At 32.2% G+C, this 27,860-nt stretch overlaps 1 protein-coding gene across 1 annotated transcript in view; it reads left to right on the top strand.

The window, feature by feature from the left end:
* The window catches only part of POLA1 (DNA polymerase alpha 1, catalytic subunit), a 312,594-nt gene that overhangs the window by 122,127 nt on the left and 162,607 nt on the right, over positions 1-27,860 (top strand). Inside the window, exons 32-34 of the mRNA XM_074300893.1 lie at positions 1,370-1,544; positions 18,170-18,351; positions 20,107-20,238. Of these exons, the coding sequence (XP_074156994.1) occupies positions 1,370-1,544; positions 18,170-18,351; positions 20,107-20,238 (489 nt within the window). The remainder of the gene's footprint in view (positions 1-1,369; positions 1,545-18,169; positions 18,352-20,106; positions 20,239-27,860) is intronic.

Genomic DNA, 27,860 nt, shown 5'->3' with positions numbered 1-27,860 from the left:
TGCTTTATAGTAGGGGCGCATACTCTCATGAAATAAAAGTTGAGAGCATATTTCATAGGTCAAAGAATCCTTTAATGGTAAGTTCCTCCCTCCTGCTGAAAAAGATACTGTAACAAGAATCCTTTTCTGTTCTCTGCATTACCGTAAGGATCAGCCTTTGTTTCTGAAATGTTTGCCATTTTGCTTGCTATCTCAGATTCTTTAATCACATAGATCCCAGCTCTAGAATAAGAAAGTGTTTTCATTTAAAGCATTGCATAACTTGAAGAAGTGGTCCAAGCTTGTCAGTGCCTCCTGAAGAAGCAGCGGTGTGTTGAATTACATTTGGAATTGACTGGCCTCAGCATAGAGAAAGGGTTGATTGTTGCAAGAGAGAAAAGAATAGAAGGATTCACATTATAATCAGTTTTGCAGAACAGCTGGATACTGTGAATAGTCATAATTTAATTGTGTGGTTTGAATATTAAATTCTATTATGTTTCAGACAAGAGAAAGAGAAAGAAAAAGATGTTGGTCCAGTATGGTGATGACTTTTCATTCCATAAATGACAAATCACAAAAGCCTTATGCGAGCCAGTTATATTCAATAAACTTTTCTCTTCCTAGAAGAATTCCTAGAAGAAGAAGGGTTATTCTTTCTTAGTACTGCATATCTTAGGCTAATTTTCTTTTCTTTGGATATTCTTGAACTTTCTTTCTTTCTAGTGGCCAGATATTTTGTTCTTGTAGCCCTGTTATCCTACAAGTGTTCTATGCTATTTATTATTCCTCCACATTGTTCCTTGTTGGATACTATTATCAACTAGGTTTCATCACCTTGCCATATTTTCTTGTCCATATGTCCTTTATATGGTGTGAAATACCCAACTATTTTTCTTAAATTTTTTGCCTCATAACCATAAAAAATGCATTATGGCAACAATTTAAGTCATTGCAGTATTTACATTGATACTGTTAAGCTAATGAAAGAATTGCATGTATGCCTTTCATCATCATCATCCCTAAAAAGCATTTCTGATAAGACTAATGGTTATTATAGAGTGTTCTCACTTTGTTTCTCTGAAGTGGCAGATGGTACTATTTAATCTAATGGGTGTCATCTTGTTGGTTTCATGTGTCACCCAAAAAATAGAACATGACACATGCTGGATTTACATTCTTGAACTCCATATTTGATACTAGGAGATCAGCATTTGATTGTCTTTATGCTTTTGGGGTCATATGAAATGTATAATAATGGCTCCATCATTTAATGTTTGTTTTTAGTGCATTTTTCAATTACTTCTCCCTTTTTCTCATCTTTATCTTTGATTCCTATTTGAGTATTTTCCTCTACATATTTATATGTGATATGTCTTTTTTCCCCCAGGATGGATCCAACCTAAGTGCCAGTCAAAGAGCTTATGCCCCTGAGCAGCTGCATAAACAAGACAATCTGACCATTGATACTCAGTACTACCTGTCACAACAGGTCCACCCTGTTGTGGCTCGAATCTGTGAGCCAATAGATGGAGTTGATGCTGCTCTTATTGCAACGTGGTTAGGTAAGCTCCCAGCAGTCAGTGAAGAGCAAACACTTAAAGAACAAGAGAACTACAATGCTCCTTCGAGAATTGTGATCATCAAAATTTTAATTGAGAGATTATATGTCTCTTACTTGTAGTAAAGAAAAAGGAGTGGTTATTTAGATTTTGGTTATTCGGTCTTCACTGTTTTTAAGTAATCTAAGTTATTTATAACTATTAATTGTCATGATCTTCTGCACTGGTATAAGTGATAGCATATTTGTTATTTATGTTGACTTATATGTTGAAAACACATTCACACAAAATGGGTGCATGTATTTATTTTAAAGGAAATTCTTTGTTTTCTACTTAATCATATCAGTTTTGTTATATCTTACATTTAGCTTATCTTCTTAAATAGCTCCACTTCTTGATTTCTAGATTTTTGTCAGTAGTGGTATCATTCTACATTCTTAGGCTGAAATTCCAGTTATCATTGATTTCTTTTTTTTTTCTTTTTTTTTTTTTCTAGGTAGTATTGTCATTTTTATTATATTAGCTCATTCTACACATGAGCAATTTATAATTCTCCAATTAATTGGATCTGACTTTATTTGTATGGAAAAGGTTTTGTAATTGTGTTCATATAGTTCTGGACTTTGCCTTAGCAGATATTTTACATTATCTACAGTTATTTTAAATGGAATTTCTATTTATATCTTTTGCTGCTGGACTTAGTTGATAATATATAAAAATGCTAATGATTTTATGTGGATTTATTTTGTATCCTGCAACTTTGCTAAAGTTGTAAATTGTTTCTAATAGTTTTTAATTTGATTCTCAAGGATTTCCTAAGTATAGCATCATATCATCTGCAAAGAGTGATAATTTGGTTTCATCATTATCTATTCTAATTTTTAAAATTTCTTTTTCTTCTCTTAACCAAAGCTAACATTTCTTTTTATTTACAAAACATAGATGGATAATTTTTTAACACTGACCCTTGCAAAACCTTCTCTAAATTTTTCCCTTTTTTCCCCTACCCCTTTCTGTAGATGGCAGTTAGTCCAATACATATTAAATATGTTAAAATATGTTAAATCCAATATATGTATACATATTTATACAGTTATCTTGCTGCATAAGAAAAAATGGATCTAGAAAGAAAGAAAAAAAAACCTGAGAAGAAAAACAAAAATGCATTCAAACAAATAGAAAGAGTAAAAATGCTATGTTGTAGTCCACAGTCATTTCCCATAGTCCTCTCTTTGGGTATAGATGGCTCTCTTTATTATTGAACAATTGGAACGGGTTTGAATCATCTCGTTATTGAAGAGAGCCATGTCCATCAGAATTGATCGTCATATAGTCTTGTTGTTGACTGGTTCTGCTCATTTCTCTTAGCATCAGTTCATGTAAGTCTCTCCAGGCCTCTCTGAAATCATCTTGCTGGTCATTTCTGATTGAACACTAATATTCCATAACATTTGTATACCATAGTTTCTTTAGCCACTCTCAAATTGATGGACATCCATTCAGTTTCCAGTTTCTAGCCACTACAAAAAGAGCTGCTACAAACATTTTTGCACATGTGGGTTCCTTTCCCTCTTTTAAGATCTCTTTGGGATACAGGCTCAATACAAATAATGCTGGTCAAAAGATATGTACAGTTTGGTAACTTTTGGAGCATAGTTCCAAATTGCTCTCCAAAATAGTTGAATTTTACCAAGAGTGTATCAGTGTTATCATTGATTTCTTGATGTCTTTTGCTTCTCCTTTCCACTCTTATCCAAAATTCAGTTAGTTGTTAAATGGTATAAGTTCTTCCAAAGTATTTTCAGAGTTGTCTCGTCTAAATTTTTTCTCTTGAAGTCTAGAGTCCTCCATAGCCTTGTTTAAATTTGTTTTTGTAGTCTTCTCTCATTAGTTCTACTACTTTCTCTTGAGCATATTTGGCATTTTGCCACTTTCATGCCTTTTTTCCATATTATTTTCCCTACCTGTATTTCTTTTCTTAGTTTTTGCTTAGTCAGATACTCTTCACCTTTACTTTCTCCCTTTTCCCTGAAACCTTTACAATCCATTTCAGCTCAATATGATTTCTCTCTCTTTTGAACTTGAGTATCTCAAATTATATCTCATTCTTTACTCTTATTTCTTTACCTATGTAAGTTATTCTGGATCATAGAATAGACCTTAGAAATCATGTAGTCTGATTTGTACCAGAATATATTGTAAGTGTATTCGTAAGTATCAGAGTAGGATTTGAATCCAAATGCTCTGAGAAACAAGCCAACATTATTTACACCTTGTCACTTGGTCCCTCTTACTGACTGATATTGGGGGGTGGGGAGAAGAAGAAAGACATTACTTTAGATTTCTTTGCATTCATTGCCACCTCGGTTTATTTTGTGACCTAAGCTGTTCCATTTTTGAACACTCTATATTAGTCACAGACATCTGCCTCCCTTAAGCTGGCAGTGCTGCCTCACTTTGTCATGCAGTAGTTTTAGGGTTAGTCTAGTATAGACCAACAGAATCTACATCTTTTATTAAGTGTTATGAAGCTGTGAATAGTAATTCTTCAACTTATTTACTAGATTCCATCTCTTCCCTTACTTAGGGACTTGCCTTGGTCAGTAAGGGACTTGAATATTACCATGATTCTAATCTCTTCTATTCCTATCTCTCCAAAATGAAAAAGAAGTTCTTTACAAAAGATTACAGTTTATAATTGGGAAGGTTAGCTATCTTGAAGAAGTGTGGGAGTGTTAAGTAGTGGTGATAATAAGGAGAATATTAGGTGAGTGCATAGCTTCTAAGAAGTATGAGCTGTTGGCATAAAATTACTATAATTTGTTTTTAAAATTCTAAATCTGTTTTCTTTAAAAACTGCAGTTGGTGAGCCGATACTGTTAAATAAGTTGAAGTGTACAAATGTATATATAAAATACAAGCTAATCACACACATAAAATAATTCTTTTGCTTTTAATGCAGTTTATATTTTTGATTAATGAAGTGTATTACAGTATAGTAACTGCAGTGAAGTTTGCTACATTTTTGTCCTTTTAGCTATTACAAAAGAAATCTAGAATAATGGCATAATTTCATTTAAGAAATTTATTAACTTCACAGTTTTTATTTTTAAGACTCTTTTGTGGAAATCAACTATATTTCTTAGCCACTTTTTTCCTTTTTCTATTGCTCCTTTCCTGTTGTGTTCTTTAAAAGAAAGCCAAGCTTTTAGTGTTAAATTTACCCTGTGATTTCTCTTTGCAAAGATTAATAAATTCTCTGAATATTTCTTCATTACAAGATGACACCTAATCACCACAAAGATGTCCTGTGTTTCTTGATATATGTTGACTAGAGGATGGCTATTTAAATGAAACAGCACATGTTATTTATCTGTTGATTAAAGTATATAGACACACTACTGAGGCATAAGATAAAAATTGGATGATATAGGTTTAAAATGTCATGTAATAGATGCCTATTAATGCATTTTGGTTAAGTCCTTATTCCACAGATAACTGCTCAATTTTTTTGTAAATTCTCTATAACATTGTTGTTATTAAATTTGTAAAGAACTACAATCCTGAATAGAAAGAACAACTCTTCAGGTATCAACTGTACTAAAATTTGAAGACCATGTAGCTTTTACTCTCCGACATGTACAGTTTCTTCCCTTATTCCAATGTGAACTCTAAATGTTTTGGGATAAATGAGATAGGATTAAGTATTCACATAATAATCAAGTATCCAATAGAAGAGACAATCAAAAATAAATTTACTTAGTGTCTTTGGATTTTTAAAAAATGAATAAATTCAGGATTTTAATAATAACTACTTTAAATTTGCCTAGTCTCATTGTGGCAGTGACAATGTAAGGTAAAATAGTCCCGAGAATTTATTTTTCCATGGTCCTGGGATAATAGATTCATAGAACTCATCATGCCCAACTCCCACATTTTATAAATGAGGAAATTGGGGCCTATTGAAATTAAGTGATTTACATGCTCAAGGTCAAACAACCAAGTGTATGAGAAAGATAGAATTAGGGTGAGTACAGATGTAGTGGACAGAGTATTGGACTTTAGATCAGGAAGACCTGAGTTCAAATCCTTTCTCAAGTCACCTACTGTGTGTCTCTCATTCTTAGTTCCCTACAGGGTAGTTTGAGGATAAAATGAGATAAAGTATGTAAGGTGTTAGCCAAATTAAATGCTATATAAATTTTAGCTGTTATTATTTGTCATTAGCCTAAAAACAGTTTCATGTTTCATGAAGTTACAGAACATAATGTATAATCTTTATGAGGATACTAATTGTATTTTAAATCTTGTTCCTGTGTAGTGTGGTATTTTTGATGAAGAAAAATGACTTACAATTTTATTAGTGTAGAGAGCTTCTTTCTGGCAAACAACTTTCTCTCTACTAATGTATATTAGTATACATTATTATACATATATTAGTATACATAATATATATTGGCATCTTACCTGGTGTTATGATGTCAGAGAGTTGACTAGGGCATTTGGAAATTAATTGATTTGCCGAGGCTAATAACTTTAGTGGTAGAACTTTTTTCTAACAGATAGGAAACAATTTTCCTGATGTTTACACTATTCCCTGAGGTTGAATTATATTAACTCTTTCAGGTATAAAAGTGGTAATTCACAAAATAACTTTAAAACTTTATCATGCTTTCCAAAAAGTCTACCTTAAAGGAATTTGTTATGCTTTAGAGCAGAATTCCTTTTTTAAATTTAAATTAATTTTATAATTATAACATTTTTTGACAGTACATATGCATAGGTAATTTTTTACAACATTATCCCTTGTAGTCCTTTCTGTTCCAAATTTTTCCCCTCTTTCCCTCTACCCCCTCCCCTAGATGGCAGGCATTCCCATACATATTAAATATGTTATAGTGTATCCTAGGTACAATATATATGTGCAGAACTGAATTTTGTTGTTGTTGTTGCAAAGGAAGAATTGGATTTGGAAGGTAAAAATAACCTGGGGAGAAAATCAAGAAATGCAAACAGTTTACACTCATTTCCCAGTGTTCCTTCTCTGGGTGTAGCTGATTCTGTCCATCATTGATCAATTGGAATTGGATTAGCTCTTCTCTATGTTGAAGAAATCCACTTCCATCAGTATCCTCATACAGTATCATTGTTGAAGTGTATAATGATCTCCTAGTTCTGTAGAGTAGAATTTCTTAAAAACTTTTTTGTATCATTGACCATTTTGGCAGATTGGTGAAATCTATGGGCTCATTGTCAAAATAATTTTTATTGTCTACATTCAGAATGGAAAGAAACTAGAAATATAAGTTAGAGCTTAGTGAAAATAATATGTAATTTTTCCCCTGTCCCATTGCCATTTCATTGACAAGTCTGTGAAAGGCTGGAGGAAGGGTTTTAGAGGGAAAGAGAAAATAGAAAAAGGAAGTAGTGTGAATCAGGGTAAAGAAGATATATATAATTCTACTCAATTACTTTTGAGGCTAACCATAAACTACATAAAAAAAATGCCACTACATTAAAAAATTCCAATAGCTCTGTGTTGCCTTTAGTATCAAATAAGTCTTTTATTTGTCTTTTAAAGGTCTTAATAATATAAATTGAACATACTTTTCCAACCTCATACATTATTCCCTTTCCTGCATTCCACAGTCCAGCTGACTTGACTGGCTTTTACCCTGTTCCATACACGTTAATGCTCCAACCAACTATTTGTACTGCCTTCTTCCCATACCTAGAATAAACTATCTTCTTGATTCTGTGTCTTAGAAATCTTATTTCTGTCAAAAATTAGCTTAAAAACAATACATGTATAAACTGATCCCTCTGACTGCTAGTGCTCTTTCAGGATTGATAAATTTAAACAAAATTTTAAGAATGAATTTAGACTTTTTAGAAATTTGATGTTAGGTGAAAGTGATTTCAAGTTGACCTTTACATATATGGATAATTGTACGAGCTAACCAAAGTACCACATTGAATACATTTTACAGAAAGTTCATTGCTGTAATAATAACTCCTTCATGACAGTTTTTTTTGAAGGTTTCATTTTAAATGTTTGCTATCATTCAACTGTGTTTGCAAGGTGATAAAATCTAGTTTACTTTGTGAAATAAATTTTTGTTGTTTATGAAAAGATTGACAGGAGCACCTTTTTAACCTAACAAGCTCCTGTATTTTACTGTGCAAAAAACTGATGAAAACATCCTTTTCGCACAAGGACACAAAACAGGGTGGTGGATATCTGTGAGTTTTATATTTATTAAAATTTTCTTTTTTGCTCTTAACACAAATAACTTAGAATTGGTTTTACCATTGTTGATTACAGTTCCAATTATGGGTAGCTTATTTTTATAGGGAATAAAGAAATTGAGTTATAGGTAATTAAATTCTTATATTAAGGTTTAATAACTACCAATAGTATTTCTTCATCTTGGAACAGTGTTATTAAGTATAATTTTTTAAAATTAATTTGAACAAATCAGTCACTATTCAAACAATTGAATAGTTTATCTCATAACAGTAAGAAAATAGTGAATAAAAGTGTATGATTCTATGCAAAACCCCCCACATTTACTCTAGTTGTGCCAAAATTATGGAGATCTTAAATAAATTGGGTATTGCTAAAGTCTTTGAAACATATATGATGTTTTCCAAGAATATTTACTTAAACAGAAAGCATGTTAGCCATGAAAAGCTATTTAAATAATAAAAATTGTTGTTTATATAATATTTTAAGGTTTGCAAAATAGTCCACATACAAATAGTGAGTGATATAGTGGTATATGTGGTTTGTTGTTATCATTTAGTTATTTCAGCTGTGTCCTCTTCATGATCCCATTTGGAGTTTTATTGATACAGATGCTGGACAAGTTTGCCATTTCCTTCTCCATCTCATTTTACAGATGAGGAAAATTAGGCAAACAGGATCAAGACAGCAGTAAGTGTTTGAGGTCAAGGGAAGATAAGTTGTCGGCTTGACTTCCGGGCGTAGTGCTCTATCCACTGTAGCAACTTTTCCCTATTTTCCAAATGAGTGAGGCTCAGAGAGACAAACAGACTTAGCCATGATTCTACAATTGAGAAGACTCAAAGAGGAGATTTGAAGCCAGTTGATCTTTCCTGACTACAAATCCAGCGTTTTTTCCATTGATAGACTTCAGTATTGTATTACACTATGTCCTCTGGAGGGATGATAAAAGTAAAAGAAAAAAAAAGTATTACTATTATTCCTGTTTATTATGAGATAGATTACAGATTTCTGTTTCCATAACTGACTACTCTTTCTGCAGGTAGGAGAATAAATGTTTCTTGGTTGTTTCTCTGTGTTAATAAACACCTAAGGTGATCTGTCAAAAACATTCCATTAAAAATAGAAGCTTTTTTCCTGAAGTACCTTATCTCTTTGTTCTTTAATGCCTACTGTCCCCAGGTAGTTGCTTATGTAAGAGGTTAACAGTCTAAAATTTAATTTTTTATCCTTTACCATTTGGTAACTGTTTGGTCCTGCTGTTTATTATAGTATCATATGTGTGTGTGTGTGTCTCTCTGTGTGTGTGTGTGTGTGTGTATGTATGTTTATGTATGTATTCTCTTTGCTTTTTTTTGCTAATTCTGAAGCATGTAAGATGAATGTTATGATAATAAAAACAATAAGGATTTGGAGTATTAGGTCTGATAATAGTGTGGCCAAATTTTTGAGTAGTAAATCTATGTTTTGTATTGTTTTGGGCATGTGTTTTTAAATTCAAAAGCTCTACCTCTAGGTGGCAGCACCAGATACCGTTTTTCTTTTGTTTCACTCTAGCCCAAAACAATTATAGTATAAGCAAAGAAACTTTTAGTAAAGTGGAGACTACAAAATAAGCAACTTATAAGCAGTTTAAGCAGAAATAAGTTAAGTACATCTGTAGAAACACAACTCTTGAACTTTTTTTCTTTATAAGCCAAACTTTTTTTTTACCTTCCTTGAAAGCATTTTTCCAGGTTAATGCTATATTTTAAACCTTATTATACATTTTCTTATAAAGAAATATCTGTCTTACTTTTGGCTTTTAGAATTAAGAAACAGTTCCCAAAATAAGTTCTGCTGAAAATTTTTTGACTCTGTTAATAATCTTGAATAATCACTTTCTTATAGATTTGTGTTCTTTTTTTTTAGTTGTGATTTTTTAAAAATCCCTTTACATTTCTTGTTATACCCATTTTTTGAAGGTCAAGAATGTATCTTCTTCCCCTTCATTTTTATTTTTTTTTTCTGAATTTAACACTGAGAAACAAACATTTCCTTATAGGAAGAACAGAAAAAGAGGATTATATGTGAAGCCATAAACCTCTATTTACAACTCCTTTTGTTTTAAATTACAAAATAAATTAAACTAATTTCAAAGTTGTCCTCCCTATCTATTCCTTTGTGTGTGTACTCACATGCATGTACATCCATGTGCACATGCACACATGTTTTGGAGTTGGGTTTTTTTGGTTTGTTTTTTATGCTTGCATGAGGACAGTCTTTTGATTTTCAGTTTCTTTTTTTGCAGGGAGTGGTAGTGGTGGTAGTGGTGGTAGCAGCATGATTACCAGCCCCTTTCTTCCCTTTAAGTCTTCTGGAGTACTAAGTGATTGGTCATTTCATTGATCAGAGTTCTTAAATTTTCAAGTTTTTTTTTTTTTTTTTTTTTTTAAACAATGTTGTTTACAATGTATACTTTATTCTCTTGGTCCTTCCTGATTTACTTCTAATTAGTTCATATACATTTTCTCAAGTTTCTCTGAGTCTATCCTTTTTGTCATTTTCTATGAGGTGTAATATTTTATTACAGCCATATGCCTAACTTGCTCAGCAGTTTGACAATTGATAGATTTCCCCTTAGTTTCTTGTTCCTTACTGCTGCAAAAAAAAGTGCATTTTGAGTCATTCTCCATCCTTCTTTTACAAACATTTTGAGATATATACATAGTAGTAGTAGTGCTAGGTTTTGTGCTCTTTGAGGCTCAGTTTAATGATTATGGGATTTAATTCCAAATTGCTTTTCAGAATTGGTTTATCCTTTTACTAACAGTATTTTAGTATGCCAGTCCTCCTATATTCAATTTATATTTTTATTTTCCTTTTATTAAATAAAAATCCTTGCAATTCTGATGGGTATGTGTAACGTGCTCTCCTGGCAGTTACAATTACTAGTCTGTCCTAGACCCACCAGAGTACCTTTGACCACTGTCCTTTGCAGTGTGAGCTCTACCCGGCTCGCCTCCTCTGAGGCCTTCTAAGGTCTCTGGCCACAATCTCTTGAATCTATAGCTTAGTAACCGGTAGCGCACTCAAGAACAACCACATGTAATCTTAAAAGCCTTTATTATACCTACTCACATAATGCCCTAACTGATGCCCTGACTTGTTGGTTCCCTGGTGAACACCTGGTCAGAAGACCCATGTGTTCACTACCAAAACCCTTACCTCTTTTGGCTACCCATCTTGGCTTGGCCACCCAGGCTAGGGAGCCAGGGTGAACAGCACGAGGTTAAAGAGAGCGGTTTCTGCCTGCAGTGGGCTTACATAGGGCCTGTGAGGTCACACACACAGCCAATCAGCGAGAGAGTCACCCATTACGAAGCTATCTCAATATGGCCAGGATCCTGCCCAAGGGCAGTCCTAATATCCACAGAAATTATTTCTGGGCCTCAATCTCCCGATGCACTGTGTCCGCCCATTTAAAGGGCCCTTACAGGTATGAGTTGGGACCCGGTTTGTTTTAACTGACATTTTTCTTATTAGTAGTTTTGAGCAATTTTTTCTTGCAATTGTTAATAGCTTGAATTTCTTTGCTTCAGAACAGCATGTTCATGTTTTTAAACTATTCCTCCTTAAGGAATGGCTCTTACTCTTCGAATTTCAGGTCTTCCTCAGAGAAATTTGCTTCAAGAACTTTCCCCATCCCAAGTTGTTCTCCTTATAATTTTCATTGTTATGATTTTTGTGGTGTAATAACTTTTAAATTTTGTCTTATGAAATTGTCTTTTTTATCTTTATGATAGTCTCTATTCCTTATTTTGCCATGAATTCTTCCTCTTTCTGTATTTACAAAGTCTCATTCCCTGCTTCTCTAATCTATGATGTGAACTTTTTTATTTATATCCTTTATCCATTTGGAACCTATTGTGGTACTTGGTATGAGATGTTGTTCTGACCCTAATGGGCCTGTTTTCCAGTTTTCTCAGCATAATGAGGCTTTACCTCAGTAGATGGGATTTAGGGATTTATCTATATCTTTTTTCTGTTATTTTTCATGAAATTGTTTTTACTTTTGTTCCTTTGCTTGAATTATGTTGTTATTTTCTTTGCTCCATAAAGTAGTTTGTTGATAGGTATGGTCCAGAATAAGTAAATTAATTGAGGTAGGATTATTACTTTTATTAAATTGGCCTGACTAATTATAAATAATATCTTTCCAATTATTTTTTGCCTATCTTTTTTTCTATGAATGTTTTATAATAGTTGTACTCATAGAATTTGGTGGACTCTCAGGTATTTTATATACATTGAAGTTGAATGGATTTTTCCTTTGTCTTACTATTAGATTTTATTGGTAATGTATAGAAAGGTGATGATTTGTATTGGCATGTTTTATATTGCTTTGTTAAAGTTACTGTTTAGATTAGTTTATTCCCTTGTATTCTCTAGATTATCATATCATCTGCAAAAAAAGCAATAATTTTGTTTATTCTTTGCCTCTGCTTATTCCCTCATTTTCTTCTCTTATTGCTTCGGTAGTGGTTACACTAACTACATGAAATAATGTTTGTGATAAATGAACATTATTGCTTTACCCCTGATCTTATTGGAAAAGACTCTAGCATTTATCAATCTTTTTAAAAGTATTTATAAATATTATCAGATTTTTTTATTATTATGTTTTTCTTAATATTGAGTCCCCCCTCATTTTTGGTATAAATCTAGCCTGGTCATAGTATGTGGTCATTTAAATATTCTGTATTCTGTTTGCTAGTATTTTTCATTTAATATTTTTGTTTTATTATTGATTAGGGGTATTGGCATATAATTTTCTTTATCTGTTTTTTCTTCCAGATTTAAATATTAAAGATATATTTGTATCATAGAAGAGATTTTGTAAGAATTCTTTTTTTCTTTGACTTCTTGCTAGAATTTAAATTTATCTGATTGTATGTCCTCCCTCCTCCCCCTTTTTTTTCCCTCCCAATCTGGAGAAGGGTTGTGGGTTTTTTTTTTTTTTTTTGTTTATTTGTTTGTTTTTTAATGGATGATTTTTTTTTTTCAAAGTTTTGTTCTAGGGATGATGACCTAAATATTCTCTTTCAACAATCTGGGTATTTTGCATTATAAATCTTTATCCATTTCATTCTTGCTAACATATAATTGGACAAAAATAGTTTCTAATTATTTCACTTATTTCTTCATTTGTTGTGAAGTCTCCTTTTCTCATATTTGACACTGACATTTTTCTTCCCAAGACTGCTTCTGTTAGGCTGAAAGTATAATGGGCATTCACATATACCAGTGTTGACTATCATGTAAAGTTTGACCTGCTTCCTTTCCATCCTGTAACATTTCATCTCTTATTAGGCAGCCTAGTGGACCTTTACTCTCAGGGGCTTTTATTGTGTACAATGTTCTCTTGGTTCTGTTCACCACTTTGCATCAGTTCATGTAAGTCTTTTCAAGTTTCTCAGAAATCATTCCTCCTGTCATTTCTTGTAGCATAATAATGCATTACAATCAACTTATCACAATTCATTCAAGCCATCCTCCAATTGATTACTTCCTTTTAATTTCTAGTTCTTTGCCATTACAAAAAGAGCTGCTATCAGTATTTTTGGACGCATAGTATCTTCTTTTTGAAAAAATATCCTTGGGTTATGGACCTAATAGTATTATTGCCTGGATTAAAAAGGTATACATAGTTTTAGATCCCTTTGGACAAAATTCCAAATCACACTACAGAATGGTTGGTTCCGTTCACCAATAGTGCATTAGAATACCAATTTTCCACATCCTTTCCAACACTTGTTTTCTTTTTCTGTCATAATAGGCAATCTGATAGGTGGTACTTCAGAATTGTTTTTAACTCTTATCAGTAGTGATTTAGAACATTTCTTTTCATATGAATGTAGATAGCTTTGATTTATTTGCCTGAAAATTTCCTTTTTTTTTTTTTTTTTTGTTTTGTTTTTTGAGGCTGGGGTTAAGTGACTTGCCCAGGGTCACACAGCTAGAAAGTGTTAAGTGTCTGAGACTAGATTTGAACTCTGGTCCTCCTGAATTCAAGGCTGGTGCTCTATCCATTGTGCCACCCAGCTGCCCCTCCTGTTCATATTCTTTGACCATTTATCATTTGAGGAATGGCTTATATTCTTATAAATTTTAATCAATTGTCTTCATAATTGGACAATGAGACCTTTCAAATTTCAGAAAAACTTGTAAAACACTTTCATGAAGTAAGCAGAACCAGGAGAATATTGTATGCAATAACACCAAGATTATGTGATGATCAACTATGAAAATCTGTAGAATTAGTTCTTCACAGCAATAACAATGATCCAAGACAATTCCAATAAATATGTGATGGAAAATGACATCCATATCCAGAGAAAGAACTGTGGAGACCAAATTCAGATTAAAGCATACTATTTTCATTTTTTTTTCTCTCATTGTTTTTCCTTTCTGTTGTGATTTTTCTTTCACAACATAATTAATATAGAAATATGTTTAAAATGATTATACATGCAAAAACTATCAGATTGCTTTCTGTCTTAGGGGAGGGGGAGGGAAAAAAGAGAGGGAGAAAAAATTGGAACTCAGAATCTTATAAAATGAATATTGAAAAGTATATATGTAAACGGAAAAAAAATCAAAATACTATTAGTGGGGGAGGGGGAAGAGAATGAGACCTTTATCAGAAACACTTGCTGGAAAAAAAAAAATTGTTTCCTAGTTTTCTTCTTTCCTTCTAATCTTGATTGCATTGATTTTTATTTGTGCAAAGCCTTTTTAATATAATATAATCACAATTTTCTATTTTATATCTTATAATGTTTGCTGCTATCTCTTGTTTAGTTATAAATTCTTCCCTTCTTCAAACAATTGAGAGATAAACTATTCTTTTCTCTCCTGATTTGTTTGGGCATCACCCTTTATATCTAAGTTATGTACTTATTTTGATCTTGTATTTGTATAAACTGCAAGATATTGGTCAATATCAGGGCTGGGGTATGTCCAGCCCACAGGTCATATAAGGCCTCTGAAATAATTTGGTGTAGCCTTGCCAAGGCAACCACAGTTCCAGCCTGTGATCATTAGGGGTGACTTAATTAAATGTTTGACCAAATATAGCAGGCTAATTTTTAAGCTGATAATTTTGTATGGTCCACAAATGGTATTTAAAATATCCAAATGGCCTTTGGCATAGAAAAAGGTTTCCCATCCCTGATCTGTACCTTATTTCTGCCATATTGTTTTCTGTTTTCCCAGCATTTTATAAAAATACTTAATTCTTATACCAAAACTTGTGGAATTTTGATTTTTTTTTTTGAATACTTTGACTACGATGGTCATTTATCTTATATATGTAATCTATTTCACTGATCCACCAATTCTTTTTCTTAGGTAGAACCAAATAGTTTTAATGATAGCCATTTTATAATAGAGTTTCAGATTAGATCTGGCTAGAGTACTTCACATATTTTTTTTTTTTATTTGTTTATTTGTTTGTTTGAAGTTCCCTTGATATTGTTGATCTGTTGTTCTTCCAGACAAATTTTGTCATTTGTTTCTAGCTCTGTAAAATTATTTCTTGGTAGTTTGATTAGTATGACTGCAAAGTTATCCTTTGGCACAGCTTAACCATGAGCAATTGATATTTTTACAGTTATTTAAATCTGATTTTATTTCTGAGAGAAGTGTTTTGTAATTGTGTTCATATTGTTGTTCCTGGTTTTGTCTTAGCAGATAGACTCCCAAGTGTTTTATATCGTCCACAGAGATTTTAAATGGAATTTTTCTATCTTATGCTGCTGGACTTTGTTGGTAATAAAGAGAAATGGTGATTTTTAATATGGTTATTTTTTATTCTGCAACTTTGCTATAGTTGTTAATTTTTTCAACAATTTTTAGTTGATTTTCTAGGATCATCTGTCTGAGTATGTCATCATATCACCTGCAAAGAGTGGTAGTTTTGTTTCCTCATTGCCAAGTCTCATTTTTTTTTCTTGATGCCATAGCTAATATTTCTAATATGTTATTGAATAATAGCATGATGCTTTTTTATTTTTTGTTAATTTCATCCTCAATTCATGGATCTGTTCTTTTTTCCTTTTGTTGATGGACCAAAACTTCTGATTATTTTTAAAACTTTTCATTGTTTTTTTAACTGACCTACAATGAAGTGATGATATATATCCACAAAAGTATTCAGCCTATGAATAAATCTAAAATAATTAGGAAGATGAGTCAGTTTTGTTAGTGCCAAATAAAGATAAAACTTGGCTATATAAATTGAAGTTTATTCCAAATACTTCTTAAAGGCCTGGTAATTTAGCATACTTCCTAGTAGAGTTAAAGAGAATGTATGTATATGAACAGTAATAAAGCATCCAGGTTTTCTTTACCAAATGGGCTTTTTGCCCTGCTGCAGGTGGATGTTGTTGGTATTCTCAGATGGAAGTGAACTATGGTGCTGTATAGGAAAAGAGAAATCAGCATATTATTGGTACAGATTCCCATTCTGTCCAATTTGTAGAATTAATAAAGTCTATATAATAATTTTTCACTGTTTTTGAATATAGTTTATGTATTAATTATGTAAGATTAACTTCCTTCCCCAAAAAACATTACCAAAACTTAATGAATTTTGCAAAGACATAGAATGGGAAAAGTGCTAATATGTTTCTTAGATGCAGGTACTGTGGTGTCAGTTCAATTTGCATTCACAACGAAAACTTGCTAAATACTATTTTAAAAGTAGTAATAGTAATTCTTCCAAACCAAAGTACTGTTATTGTTCCCTGACTTTGTTTTAACCATAACCTAACTCTCACTTTTAACATTTACTTATGAATTCATATATTTTTGCAAACCTTAAAGTGCAGTATAAACAGGAATTATTATTCTATATAATTTTATGTTACATATTTAATAAATAATATTTAAAACATATTTATAAATATGTTTTATATAATAAATAATAATAAAACATATTTATGTAAAATTACATATATACAGTATAAATGTATATTAACTATATATAGGAAGCTATTACAATATAAAAGACTGGTGAAGTACAGTAGTTTTTTAATTCACATGTTGGTGATTTTAGGGACATTGATATTTTGAGGAAATATGGCATCACTTTTGGATGTATTCAGCACTGATTCCTACGAAGGACAGCAGTTTGTTTAATCCCTACACCTGTGTTTTGTCCAATTTTTGTTTAACAAGTGTATTTTTTAAATGTACACATACAATCAGAATTAAATAGATATCTTGCATGGTATGTGTTAAGCAACATTCAAAGTATATTTATGAAACTGTATAAAATAGAAAGGTTACAGGATTGAGCCATTCATTTACATTCTTGATAGTCAAAATAAAAGATAAACTAATTGTGAAATTTTCACTTGGTTGCTGCATTTTCAGTGTAGTTCTAGACCAGTTTTTTTGTCAGATCTGGAGTTTTTGTTTGGAATACATTTATTCTCATTTGTACTATTGAGTAATTATATTTAAATATGTTATCATGTGGAACACACTGACAGTTATATTTGCCAAAAGTATATTAATCTTGTTGACCTAAAATACGGCTATTTCCTTTAAATCATTTGCCAAAAATGAATATAAAACAGTAGTGATTGATTTTTTTTTTTTAACGTAGTGAAATATTGAATATATTCTTGAAGATTTGGAAGCTATTTTCTTTCATTTTTTTTTTGTCTTATAAAATAGGCATTGTTATTAATTTTGTAGTTATTATAAAAATCTGAATTTTGCCAACCAAAAAGCCATATTGCCTTTTGCTTCAAATGCTGTTACTGAATTTTAACCACTGCATTAGATTGCAACCTACATGCTGTTAACCACTGAGCCAAGATGAAATCGACCACTGCATTGAAATCAGAGTTGGCTGTTGTGTCTGGTCTTGAAGCATACAACTGCTTCAATATCAGTAAACATACTTTAATGTGATTTTTAGTCTCTATTTTCTGTTTTAATACTGCCATTTTGTTTAGATAAACATTTTTTAATAATTATGAATATTATTACTTGAGACTTTTCAATCTAATAAAGAAAATAAGCCCATTCTATAGAAGCAGTTGCTTTAGCAACTAAATATATTTTTCAGTATATTTTCATCTTATATTAATTCATTTTGCTTCTTTTATTTATAAAGCAGTTGTAAATATTAGTCACTTGTCTATGTGATAGACATGAGACTTTTCTTGGGTTAGAATTCTCAAACGTATTTGGTTAACCATATTTAAATACAAGTGTGTGTTTTATTGTTTAAGGTTTCTGCTTTACAAATGATTCCCTTTTTGATTGGGAGAAAGTTAAATAAATAACTTTTCTGTTACTTTCTTTTGCCTTTCATTGTTAATAGGACTGGATCCCACTCAATTCAGAGTTCATCAACATTACCATAAAGATGAAGAGAATGATGCCTTACTTGGTGGCCCAGCACAACTCAGTGATGAAGAAAAATTTAGGGACTGTGAAAGATTCAAATTTTCTTGTCCTAAATGTGGAACTGAGAACATTTGTGATGGTGTCTTTGATGGTTCGGTTAGTTACTTTTTTCTTACTACTTTTGTTTGCAAACTATTGGAAATGGATTTTATTTTCTTTTGTATTTTTTGAATAGGAAGGAAATTGAGGAAACAATTGTGCTTAATGGTTGAAAGATCATAGTGTAAAAATTGAGATCAGTTTATTTTTAAACGTTTCTTTCAAAAAAATTAAAGAAAATTTTTCTTTCAATGTATTTAAATGTTATTGGATTCTTTTGACCTCTTCGTCTTCATTTTAAAATGCTATCTCTTATAAATTCCAAGTTGTTACAAACTTATTTTTTAAAAATTCCTTAATTAGTAACTTGAATTTTTCTTATGTTTAATAAAGGTTGTAGTATCATTTTCCTTTATCGTAAATCAAGTTAATGGGAAGTAAAAGTTTTTGAAAAGTTTTTACTTATCTTTTCCCATCCTACTTACCTCCTTTATGACAAAGGTACTACTGTTATCTTTCCTTCTGCCTTTGAATATCAAATATAAAAAAGTCATAGGGATACATTCCTCTCAAGAAGTACTGCCAAAAAATATATCACTGACCTTGGCTCAGAACTTGAAGCTTGGCCAACTTACTTAACCCTACTGCACTCTCATGTCTGTATTAACCATTGGCAAATTAGTAGGCAGCAGAGTGATGCAAAACGTTGAAGCTGAAAGAAAATGTATCTTTTATCTAAATTAAAAGTAATCATTTTAAGTTAATTTGGACAAACAGCAGATGTTTTGCATTTTAAAAAAATCAAAACAAAGCAGTCTTTGGAAGCAAGTGAGAAGAAAAGGCAGACACAGATCAGCAATACTTTGCTAAATCCTTGACTTTTGCTTCATTACAGCTGTAAATAAGATAGTTAATTGCATGGAGGCTTGACGACTTGCAGATGGGCTAACTGTGGAAGAGCGGATGTCAAGCTTTAAAATCTCTTCCACCTGGAATTGCTTAGTGTTGGTGGGGAGTAGAGGGTGGAGTTAATACCAGATTGAATCAGAAAAGCATAGCTTTAGTATTATTATTATTATTATTATTATTATTATTATTATTATCATCAACATGATGGGAGGGTAGTGAGGTAGAGAGAAATAAGGATAAATCTATTTACTTGAATGATATGCTTACTATCTGTAAAAAGAAAGGAAATAAAACAAACATTTCTGACTGTCAATAATTAATTCTCATAAAAGTATACTTTATCCATCTAAAAAACTATTAGTTTGAAAATATGAAGTAATTTTAATGTGCAGTCCTAAAAATGGATGACATTCCTATGTGGTATAATACTTTCTACTTCTATATTCTTCTCTCAAAAATAACTAAACAACATATACAACCTTCAGTTAATGTCATGTGAATTATTAGTACAACTTTATATTTGGCCCCCATAAGGGCAGATACGCATATGGTGATCAATATCTCTAGAAAAGATATTTATTTCTGAAAAAAATAAATGGTTGGTTGGATAGAAGAAGTTGATTTTTGCCATAAATTCTGCTAAATTATTTTTATTCCACACCATTTCTTATATGAGGAACACTTGACATATGAAAAAAAATTAATCAACTTTTTTCATGGAGAAGATAGCAGGAAAAGGAAAATAAATCTGAAAAAGCCTTAGAGGGAGAAGTGTTCAAAAAAATGAGCTTGAAAAATAGCCAACAAAATGTGGCTATTGAGGAGGAGACTGATATGCATTTTTTTTAAGATATAAAATCCATACTTTTTTTTTCATCTTTACTTCTTTTTTCTTCTTTGTAGGGAACCCATATAGAACCCAGCTTGTTTCGTTGCCGTAATATAGATTGTGATGCCTCACCTATAACCTTTGTCATCCAGCTGAACAATAAATTAATTCTGGATATCAGGCGATACATTAAAAAATACTACAATGTAAGTATCTATAATGCACTCTTGTGAATGTATATATGTATCACTTTTTAAATATATGTTTACACATACACACATATATGAAAGCTTACTCAGTACATTTGCTAGTTTTTTTTAAGTGAATAGTTTTTTGTTTTTCTTTTAAAATGCATAATTTTGAAAATATTTAGGGAAGGTGTTTCTCCAAATTTAAAACAGCTTTATTAGGAAAGATTATGGTATCTGTTGGGAAGAACATCCATTTCATGAAAGGAAAATTAGTTTTATATATAGTAATTGGATTTGCTTTGGATTAAAAAAAATACAAGTAGGAAATACTTCAGTATCTGAAACAATATTCATGTAGTCTTGATTGAGAATAAGTCAGTATTATATATAGAAATATTGATAAATCATGTCACAGAATTCCATGTTGTTGTCTAGTAAGCTTATATATATTACTTTTTATTTGTATGATACTCCAAAACATAAATGGTATTTATTTGGAGGAAGTCAAAGGAAACTTCATCTTTTGGATTTAAATACAATTTATCTAGCTTTCAGAATATTTCTGATGTTGAGAAATACTTTCTGGAAAATGGCAGAAATTTCTTGTGAGCCATCATAAAGCTTTTCCTTAAATAGAAAGAAAAATAAAACCCTTTCAAGATCAAAGTTTCTGATGAATAAAGTTTTCCCCCTCTACTCCCATCAAGACTTAACAGAAGCAAAACTTCTCTTTAATTTTGCCTTCTTTTCCTCTCTCAGTTATTGATAATTTTAAGTATGGCATAGCAGATAGAGTTGGTTTTAGAATTAGGAAGTTCTGTATCTTTTTTTGTCCCTTAAGTTCTCAGTGCTATGAGCAGTTGTGTAGAAAAATAATTTTATTGAAGGGACTCACCTGCACCATCACCCTATCTTGAGAATTCCCTATATTGGTGAATAGGTCTCAAACCCATCTTTAGCACTTTTGATTATTTAAAGATTTGGTTGTTCTTTTAAGAGTTATGTTTCATATTATTTAGAAGCCTACTTTGCCTTATAATTTAAGAAGAAAATTTTCTGGCTAGACATGGACAAAAAAAAATCTTAGATTCATTATGTAACTTTTTAAAAAGTTTTACTCAGTATAAAGCATTCTCTTTACCTCTCAATTTAAAAAATACTGCTATTCAACATTGCAAAGTAATATCACTTGTATCTTTTTAAAACTACAGAATTATGATTCTGGGTTAAGGATTTGTATTTTCTAAACATTAACATAAAAATTTTCTTTTTTAACATTAGGTTTAAAGAGGATAATGAGGGACAGCTAGTTGGTACAGTGGATAGAGCACCAGCCCTGAAGTCAGGAGGGCCTGAGTTCAAATGTGGTCACAGACACTTAACATTTCCTAGCTGTGTGATCCAGGGCAAGTCACTTGACCTCAATTGCCTCTGCAAAAAAAAAAAAAAAGGATAATGAAATCTAAAGTATTTAAGTGATTAGTTCTGTATCCATTGTTTTGTTTTGTACAATAGGATAGGTATAAAGTTATTTAAGACAGAGGTACTGATACCCACGTGAAGCCTACTGGCTGCCTGAAGTCCACAATGTTCCCAAGTGCAGCAGAACCACATTAAATACTGTAAAGTAGAGATAGTATCAGTGTGTGGTTTTCTGAATAAAAATGCTGCCCCCAGGGATCCTTTTCCTAGTTTAGTGATTCCGTTTTTATTTTAATTTGACATAACTTATCTAAGGCAGAGCTTCTTAAACTTTTTCTACTTGCAACCTTTTTACATGAATACATAAAATAAGTACACAAAGAAAATTTTACTGATTTCATTAATTACACATTCAGTTACAAGACACCTCATGGAGTTGTGATTCATAGTTTAAGAAGCTTTGGTAGAAGGAACCACAATCCCTGTCTTGATATTCAGCATATACTTTTAATTTCTTCCACAGTCAATTAGATCTAAGTTTTGTAGCTCTCCAATTATGAGTCCTATTGAGCAAGAGCAGATAATCTTGCCTTGTATTTAAAAAAATTTAAATTCTTTGTTTAGGATTTTAGAGCCTTTAGCAGTCAATTTTGTAGAGCATCAATTCTTAGAGAATTTGTCATTTCCTTTTCTAATAAACAAAGACTATTTGGACAAATTGAGTTATGATTTATAAGAACAAAGTCTGCCACAAATGTAGGATTCTTTCCTAATCCCAGAACAATTTTCTGTTTTGTTTTTAAAACATGTAACCCAAATTTAATTCCTGCTTGCCATAGCTTAAGGTTTTTGGAGCACTTAGTACATTGTTATTTTTATCCATGCCAAGACAACTCACCAGCTTCAGTGTGGAAGACTAGATGAACTCAGACCTTTCTTTTGTGAAGTGTTTTTATTTGTCTATTTTTCTGTGAATTATCTCTCTAAAATTTTTTAAAGTCTCTGCTACAGTTCAAGATTGAACTGAATTTTCTTTTTGGGTTAAGAAGGCAGCAGTTCGTGCTTGCTTGCCTATACTTTTCTTGTGTTAAAGTAATGGAGTGTCTCAGATTTTGTGGTAGTGTTGCCCTCAGAACTGAGAGGTGTTTCATTTCTCTACAGGCTTTGTATTTGAATATGAAAAGCAGTTTGAGTACATTTGCGAGGGGGGAGGAGGGAGAGGCATTTCATTCTCCCTCTACTCTATGGGCACTCTTTAAATTTGTAGGTACCTCTTTAGAGTGCTATTTTTTTTTAAATGTTATTCTTGATTAATTGAAACTTCATTCTCTTCTCCATACCCCACTTTTTATTAAACTTTATATGTCATCTCCTCTCCTTATTTTTCCATTTGACACCTAGTAGGCTCTTTAAGCTTCTATGCTTTCCATGACTCCAAAATACCATCTACATGCACTCTTAGGTAGAACATAGCTCATTATGCCACTTTTCTACCAGGGATATCCTAGAATCTTGGATTGTAACTTTGAAGGCATTTAATCCAACTTCTACTCAGATGGTTTCTTTGTAGTTCTGAGTGCAGTGGGGCTGTGAAAGGTGGAGAGAGCACTGGCTCTGGAGGCAGGAGGACCCAAGTTCAAATCCAGCCTCAGACACCAGCTGTTTGACCTGGGAGAGGTCACTTAACCCTATTTGCCTCAATGTCCTCCTCTATATAATGAGCCAAAAGGAAATAGCAAAACATCCCAGGACTCCTGGAAGAAAACTCTGAATGTGAGCTCACAAAGAATCAGATACAACTGACTAAACAATTGAAATGTATGAATGTGGTCATTCTTGATTATCTCTTCTCTTAGACGATGGAAAATACAAGTTAGCAAAAAACCAAATCTTGTTTCAGTTATTAACTTTAATGTGATTTCTTATAAGATCTTTAGATAACTATTGTCAAGGAATTATGTATGAACTTCTTATTTTACATAAGGACTCCATGTCCTCTGGGGGAGATGTTGATCAAATGGGAGAAGTCACATTTAACCATCCAGGAACGATGTTTGTCCTTTGATTTTTGAAGAAGACCGTGACAACAGGAAGATAATGAATTGCATTTAAGTGAGGAGGGCTGTACAAAGTCACCAGCCTAACTCTCTTCCTCGAAACCATCTGGGTCCATTGGCCAGATATTCGTGAGGACAACTAGAGATGGCCCTGGATATACAGTAGACTACCTTGTCCTTTCTAATCTAAGGTATTTCCCAGGTCTCTGTGACTAAGGTAACATCCATTCAATGAAGCAAAGAATGGCCTCTTTTACTTAATCAAAAAAATTTTTTTAATTTATTCTGGAAAAGGAAGACCCTTAAGAGTTTCTGGCCCAAACAGACACATTCACTTTGAGTCATCAGGCCAAATGCTGACCAAGTGAGGCTTGGGCTGGAACCTATTGTTGGACAATCAATTAGCACTAGACATGGTCTTTAAAAAGAAATCTAGTTTGTAAATCCCAAGATATCTTGTTAGATTTTAGCCATCAGAATCAATATGCCTTTGGTTAAATCATTTGCAGGACATCATCTGTGGGTAAATCATCTGTGGACAGAGGAGGAGAAGGAAGAAAGGAAGATTGACATTATTAGATTAGGTTAATAAATTAGATGAATGGAAATTATTAAATTTATAGAAATTATAATATCATATATACATATATTGCTTTGAGGTTCTTCATATATTAATAGCATTAACATTTTTTGTGTATTAAAATTGTCTTTGAGGGGAGAAAAGGGAAGAAGTATGGTAGATATTGCCCTATGACATTAAATTCTTTTTGTTAGTGTGTTAACAGTAAGTGTAATTGCAGTCTGCCAAATGTATCATTCCATGGTAGTGACTCAGAATACCATTCCATAGTAATGGTGACACAATGTATACCTTGTTAACAAATTGTTATCATGAAATTGTAACAATTTTTTTAGAATCTAAAGATGAAATAAATGAGCAGAAGTAAAGCCATGGCAAAAAATATCATGTGATTGATTTAGCTGTAAAGGATAATTGCTGAAAGAGTTTTCTCCAAACTGAACTGTTTCACTTTTGCTTTTGTCTTTTTGTCTTGCCTAGCCCAGTATGTAGCATAGTATAGGTTCTTAATAAATACTTATTGATTGATTGACCTATAAGCTATTTTGAATCTGAGAACTCTATGCCCAACTACTCTCTCCCTTCTGATCTTATCAAGGTCAATATAAACCAATTATATTTTAAATGATAAAGGAAGAGTCTTTTAGAATTCCAGAGAAGATTGACTGAGGTAAACATTTTTAAAAGATACAATACTTTTTTTTTTTTTTTTTGAAAACCTTAAAGTTACAAGATCAGTCCAAGTTGAGGCCAGCTCAGATTCTGTAGCCAACCACTATATCTTGAGCAACCTAGCACTGCTGTAGAGGAATTAGTTAAGAAAGAAAGTATTCTGATTTGAAGGAATAGAATAACTCAGAATTTTTATTTCCTTTTTTAGAAGATATATTAAAACATAGAAGTCAATCTACATCTTTAAATAAAGTTTTATTGTATTCATTCCCTTTTTATTCACCTCAAGTGAATAGAGTTCTTCACTTCATATTTATTTTACATTTCCCATTGTTTTTAAACATATACATCAGAAACCAATGTGTATTAATATTTTTGTTAAGTGACATTCTCTTACTGCCAAAAATTATTTATAATATCCCTGAAATTTTAAGTGCAGTACTTTGACTTATGCTGGCCTTTGTTGATCCCAGTATATAGTTAAGTGTGAACTATTATTTTTGAAAATCATGACAAGCCAGTTTTAAAATTACATCACTAAGCTCTCTGAGATTTTTTTTTTAAAGATTCAAGTTTTACAGTGAAAAAATTGATCTATAATTCCCTACCCCCACCCTCTTTAAATTCTGCTGCAGAAGAGCAAATAGACATACAAAAAAGAGAGAGAAACACTAGCTAATCTAAATTGGGAAATGAAGAAGGCTTTTTTTAAGCATGAAAATTTCATCATCTTGTCAGCTGGCAGAATGCCTGCTGTGTGGATTCACAAAGGCTAAGAATTACACTTTCATGAAATTTTCCTCACTAACTGCCCTGGTTAATTTGAAAGATAACCCACTGTTCTAATTCATTCCTCATTTGGGCGGTGCAGGTTTTATCTTTGATCTGACAAAGCATTTGTGTTAATCGTTTTGGCCCTCTACTAGACACTCTTGGGATTGTGCTTTTACAATAAATGTGTCTGTGATAGCTCTTTAGTCTATTATACTTACAATAGATCCATAGAACTGGTAATTAATTCTGTACTGCTTTGGAAATGGGAAGAATAGGTGTAACTCTGTCAAGTGCTGCTGGGAAGTTTGTTTAGCTAGTTCATTTTTGAAGTGTTCCCCTCAGCCATCCATGAAGCATCCACAGAAGAGAGAGACTGAGATTGAAATGCTTGTCTACTCTGAATACTTACTGATAAATGGATAATCTGACCCTCTTGTTACCTGGGTGGGGGTAGGGAAGGGTAGAGCTTGCCATTTGCTTGATCACCAAGTACTGACAGTTATAATGTATATTAAAATTGTCCATTGGCTCATTGAAATAAAGATCCATTCATTTCTAAAGGTGGAGACTGAGATAAATTGGTAAAAGCAACTTAAGCCCCTCTGAGAGATACACAAACATAAGTGTCTCATATCCAGCTTTGGCAAATGTGATATATGTTCCTGGTCACCTCTACTGTCTTGTGTCTCCTGGTGACTTATGAAGGAGAGTTACTTAAAAGATTGAAATCTTTCAATTACAGTGTCATTTTTAAAAAGAGCTGAAAAGAGATGGGCATGCCTCATTTTCAGGAAAAAGTGAACTCTTTGCATAAAGTAGGTGTTTAATGATTGTTGATTCATTGATAACCTAGAGCTATAAGTTGGTGGTTATTGTTGTTGTTGTTTTTTTTTTTTTTTTTTTTTTTGTTTGTTTTTAAGAATACTACCAAAAACAAGAAAATCCCAGAGTTTACAGGAAATCAGTCATTTATTCTAGCCTGAAACATAATCCCCTTTAAATATCTCTATATTATGCAACTGTGGGTTTTTTGTTTTTTTATTTGAGGATGGAGATCCATCATCTTCCTCTTTACATCTTTGCATAGTCTACCATAGCACCTTACAAAGTAGTAGGTGCTTAATAAATATTAGTTAATTGATTTGATTAGTCAAAAGTTCTTCATGGTATGTTGGCAGAAAGTTTAACACGACATAAAATGTTTTAAGGCACATTCTTTTAGGACTTTTTCAAAATAAAGCCTTTTATATTTATTTGACTTGAAGATAATACTTTATTAACCATCATTAGATTATTCTATATTGTAGGTTCACTTCATATGCATTGAAAGTAAGAGACTCTTAACTGCATATGTTAATTTCAGATATAGGTATATGTTTTCTCCCCCTTCCTCTCCTTCTCCCTCTCTCCTTCCCTTTCCTTCTTCTTCTTCCTTTCCCTCTCACCATTCCTTTCTCTCTCTCCCTCATCCCCCTACTCCTTGTCTCTTGGTGTGTGTCTCTCTCCATCTTCCCTCCATGTCTCTTCTTCTCCTCCCCCCTGGACATTTGTGACTTTTACAAAAAAGAAAGAATTATTAGTGGTTTTAAATCTCATGGAATAGAAGTATATCCCTTGTCCTATGCTACTCACCAAACCCTTGTGCCCCATCCAACCTTTTTCCCCGTCCTCTAGTGAGCTATTAGTCTCATTTCAACCTTTTTGTTTTGTGCTTCATGAATATGGCATTCCAACAGGAAACTACCTCCATGTACATGGAGAATCTGTAAGTTTTAGGAGCATTATCTGTTGTTCAGTAACTTTGTACTTTTTAGCTGCAAAAAATTCAGTGTTTAGCCCTTAGACCCTCTCAGTTTTCATCTGTGGTGAGGCAACTGGTGGTTTTTAGGTGATAGATTAGTTAAGATTGCTTCAAATAAATTTTTAAATGTAGCTGTTGGAATAACTTTATTTTCTGGCTTCTACATTTATTTAGTATATTTTAAAAGAACAAATTTTTCTTTTTTCCCTATAAAGATTCTAACAGCATAATTATAAATGATACAATAGACTTCCAAAGAAGCAGTAGATACCTGTACCACCCATTCAGTAAAGCACAGTTCGTAGCTCAGTAGTGCTTAAAGTACTGTAAT

This window comes from Sminthopsis crassicaudata, chromosome 3 (assembly GCF_048593235.1).
Source record: "Sminthopsis crassicaudata isolate SCR6 chromosome 3, ASM4859323v1, whole genome shotgun sequence".
NCBI classification, from domain to species: Eukaryota; Metazoa; Chordata; class Mammalia; order Dasyuromorphia; family Dasyuridae; genus Sminthopsis; species Sminthopsis crassicaudata.
Note: the sequence above shows the minus strand (reverse complement) of the source record. Positions and strands in the feature narration are given on the sequence as shown.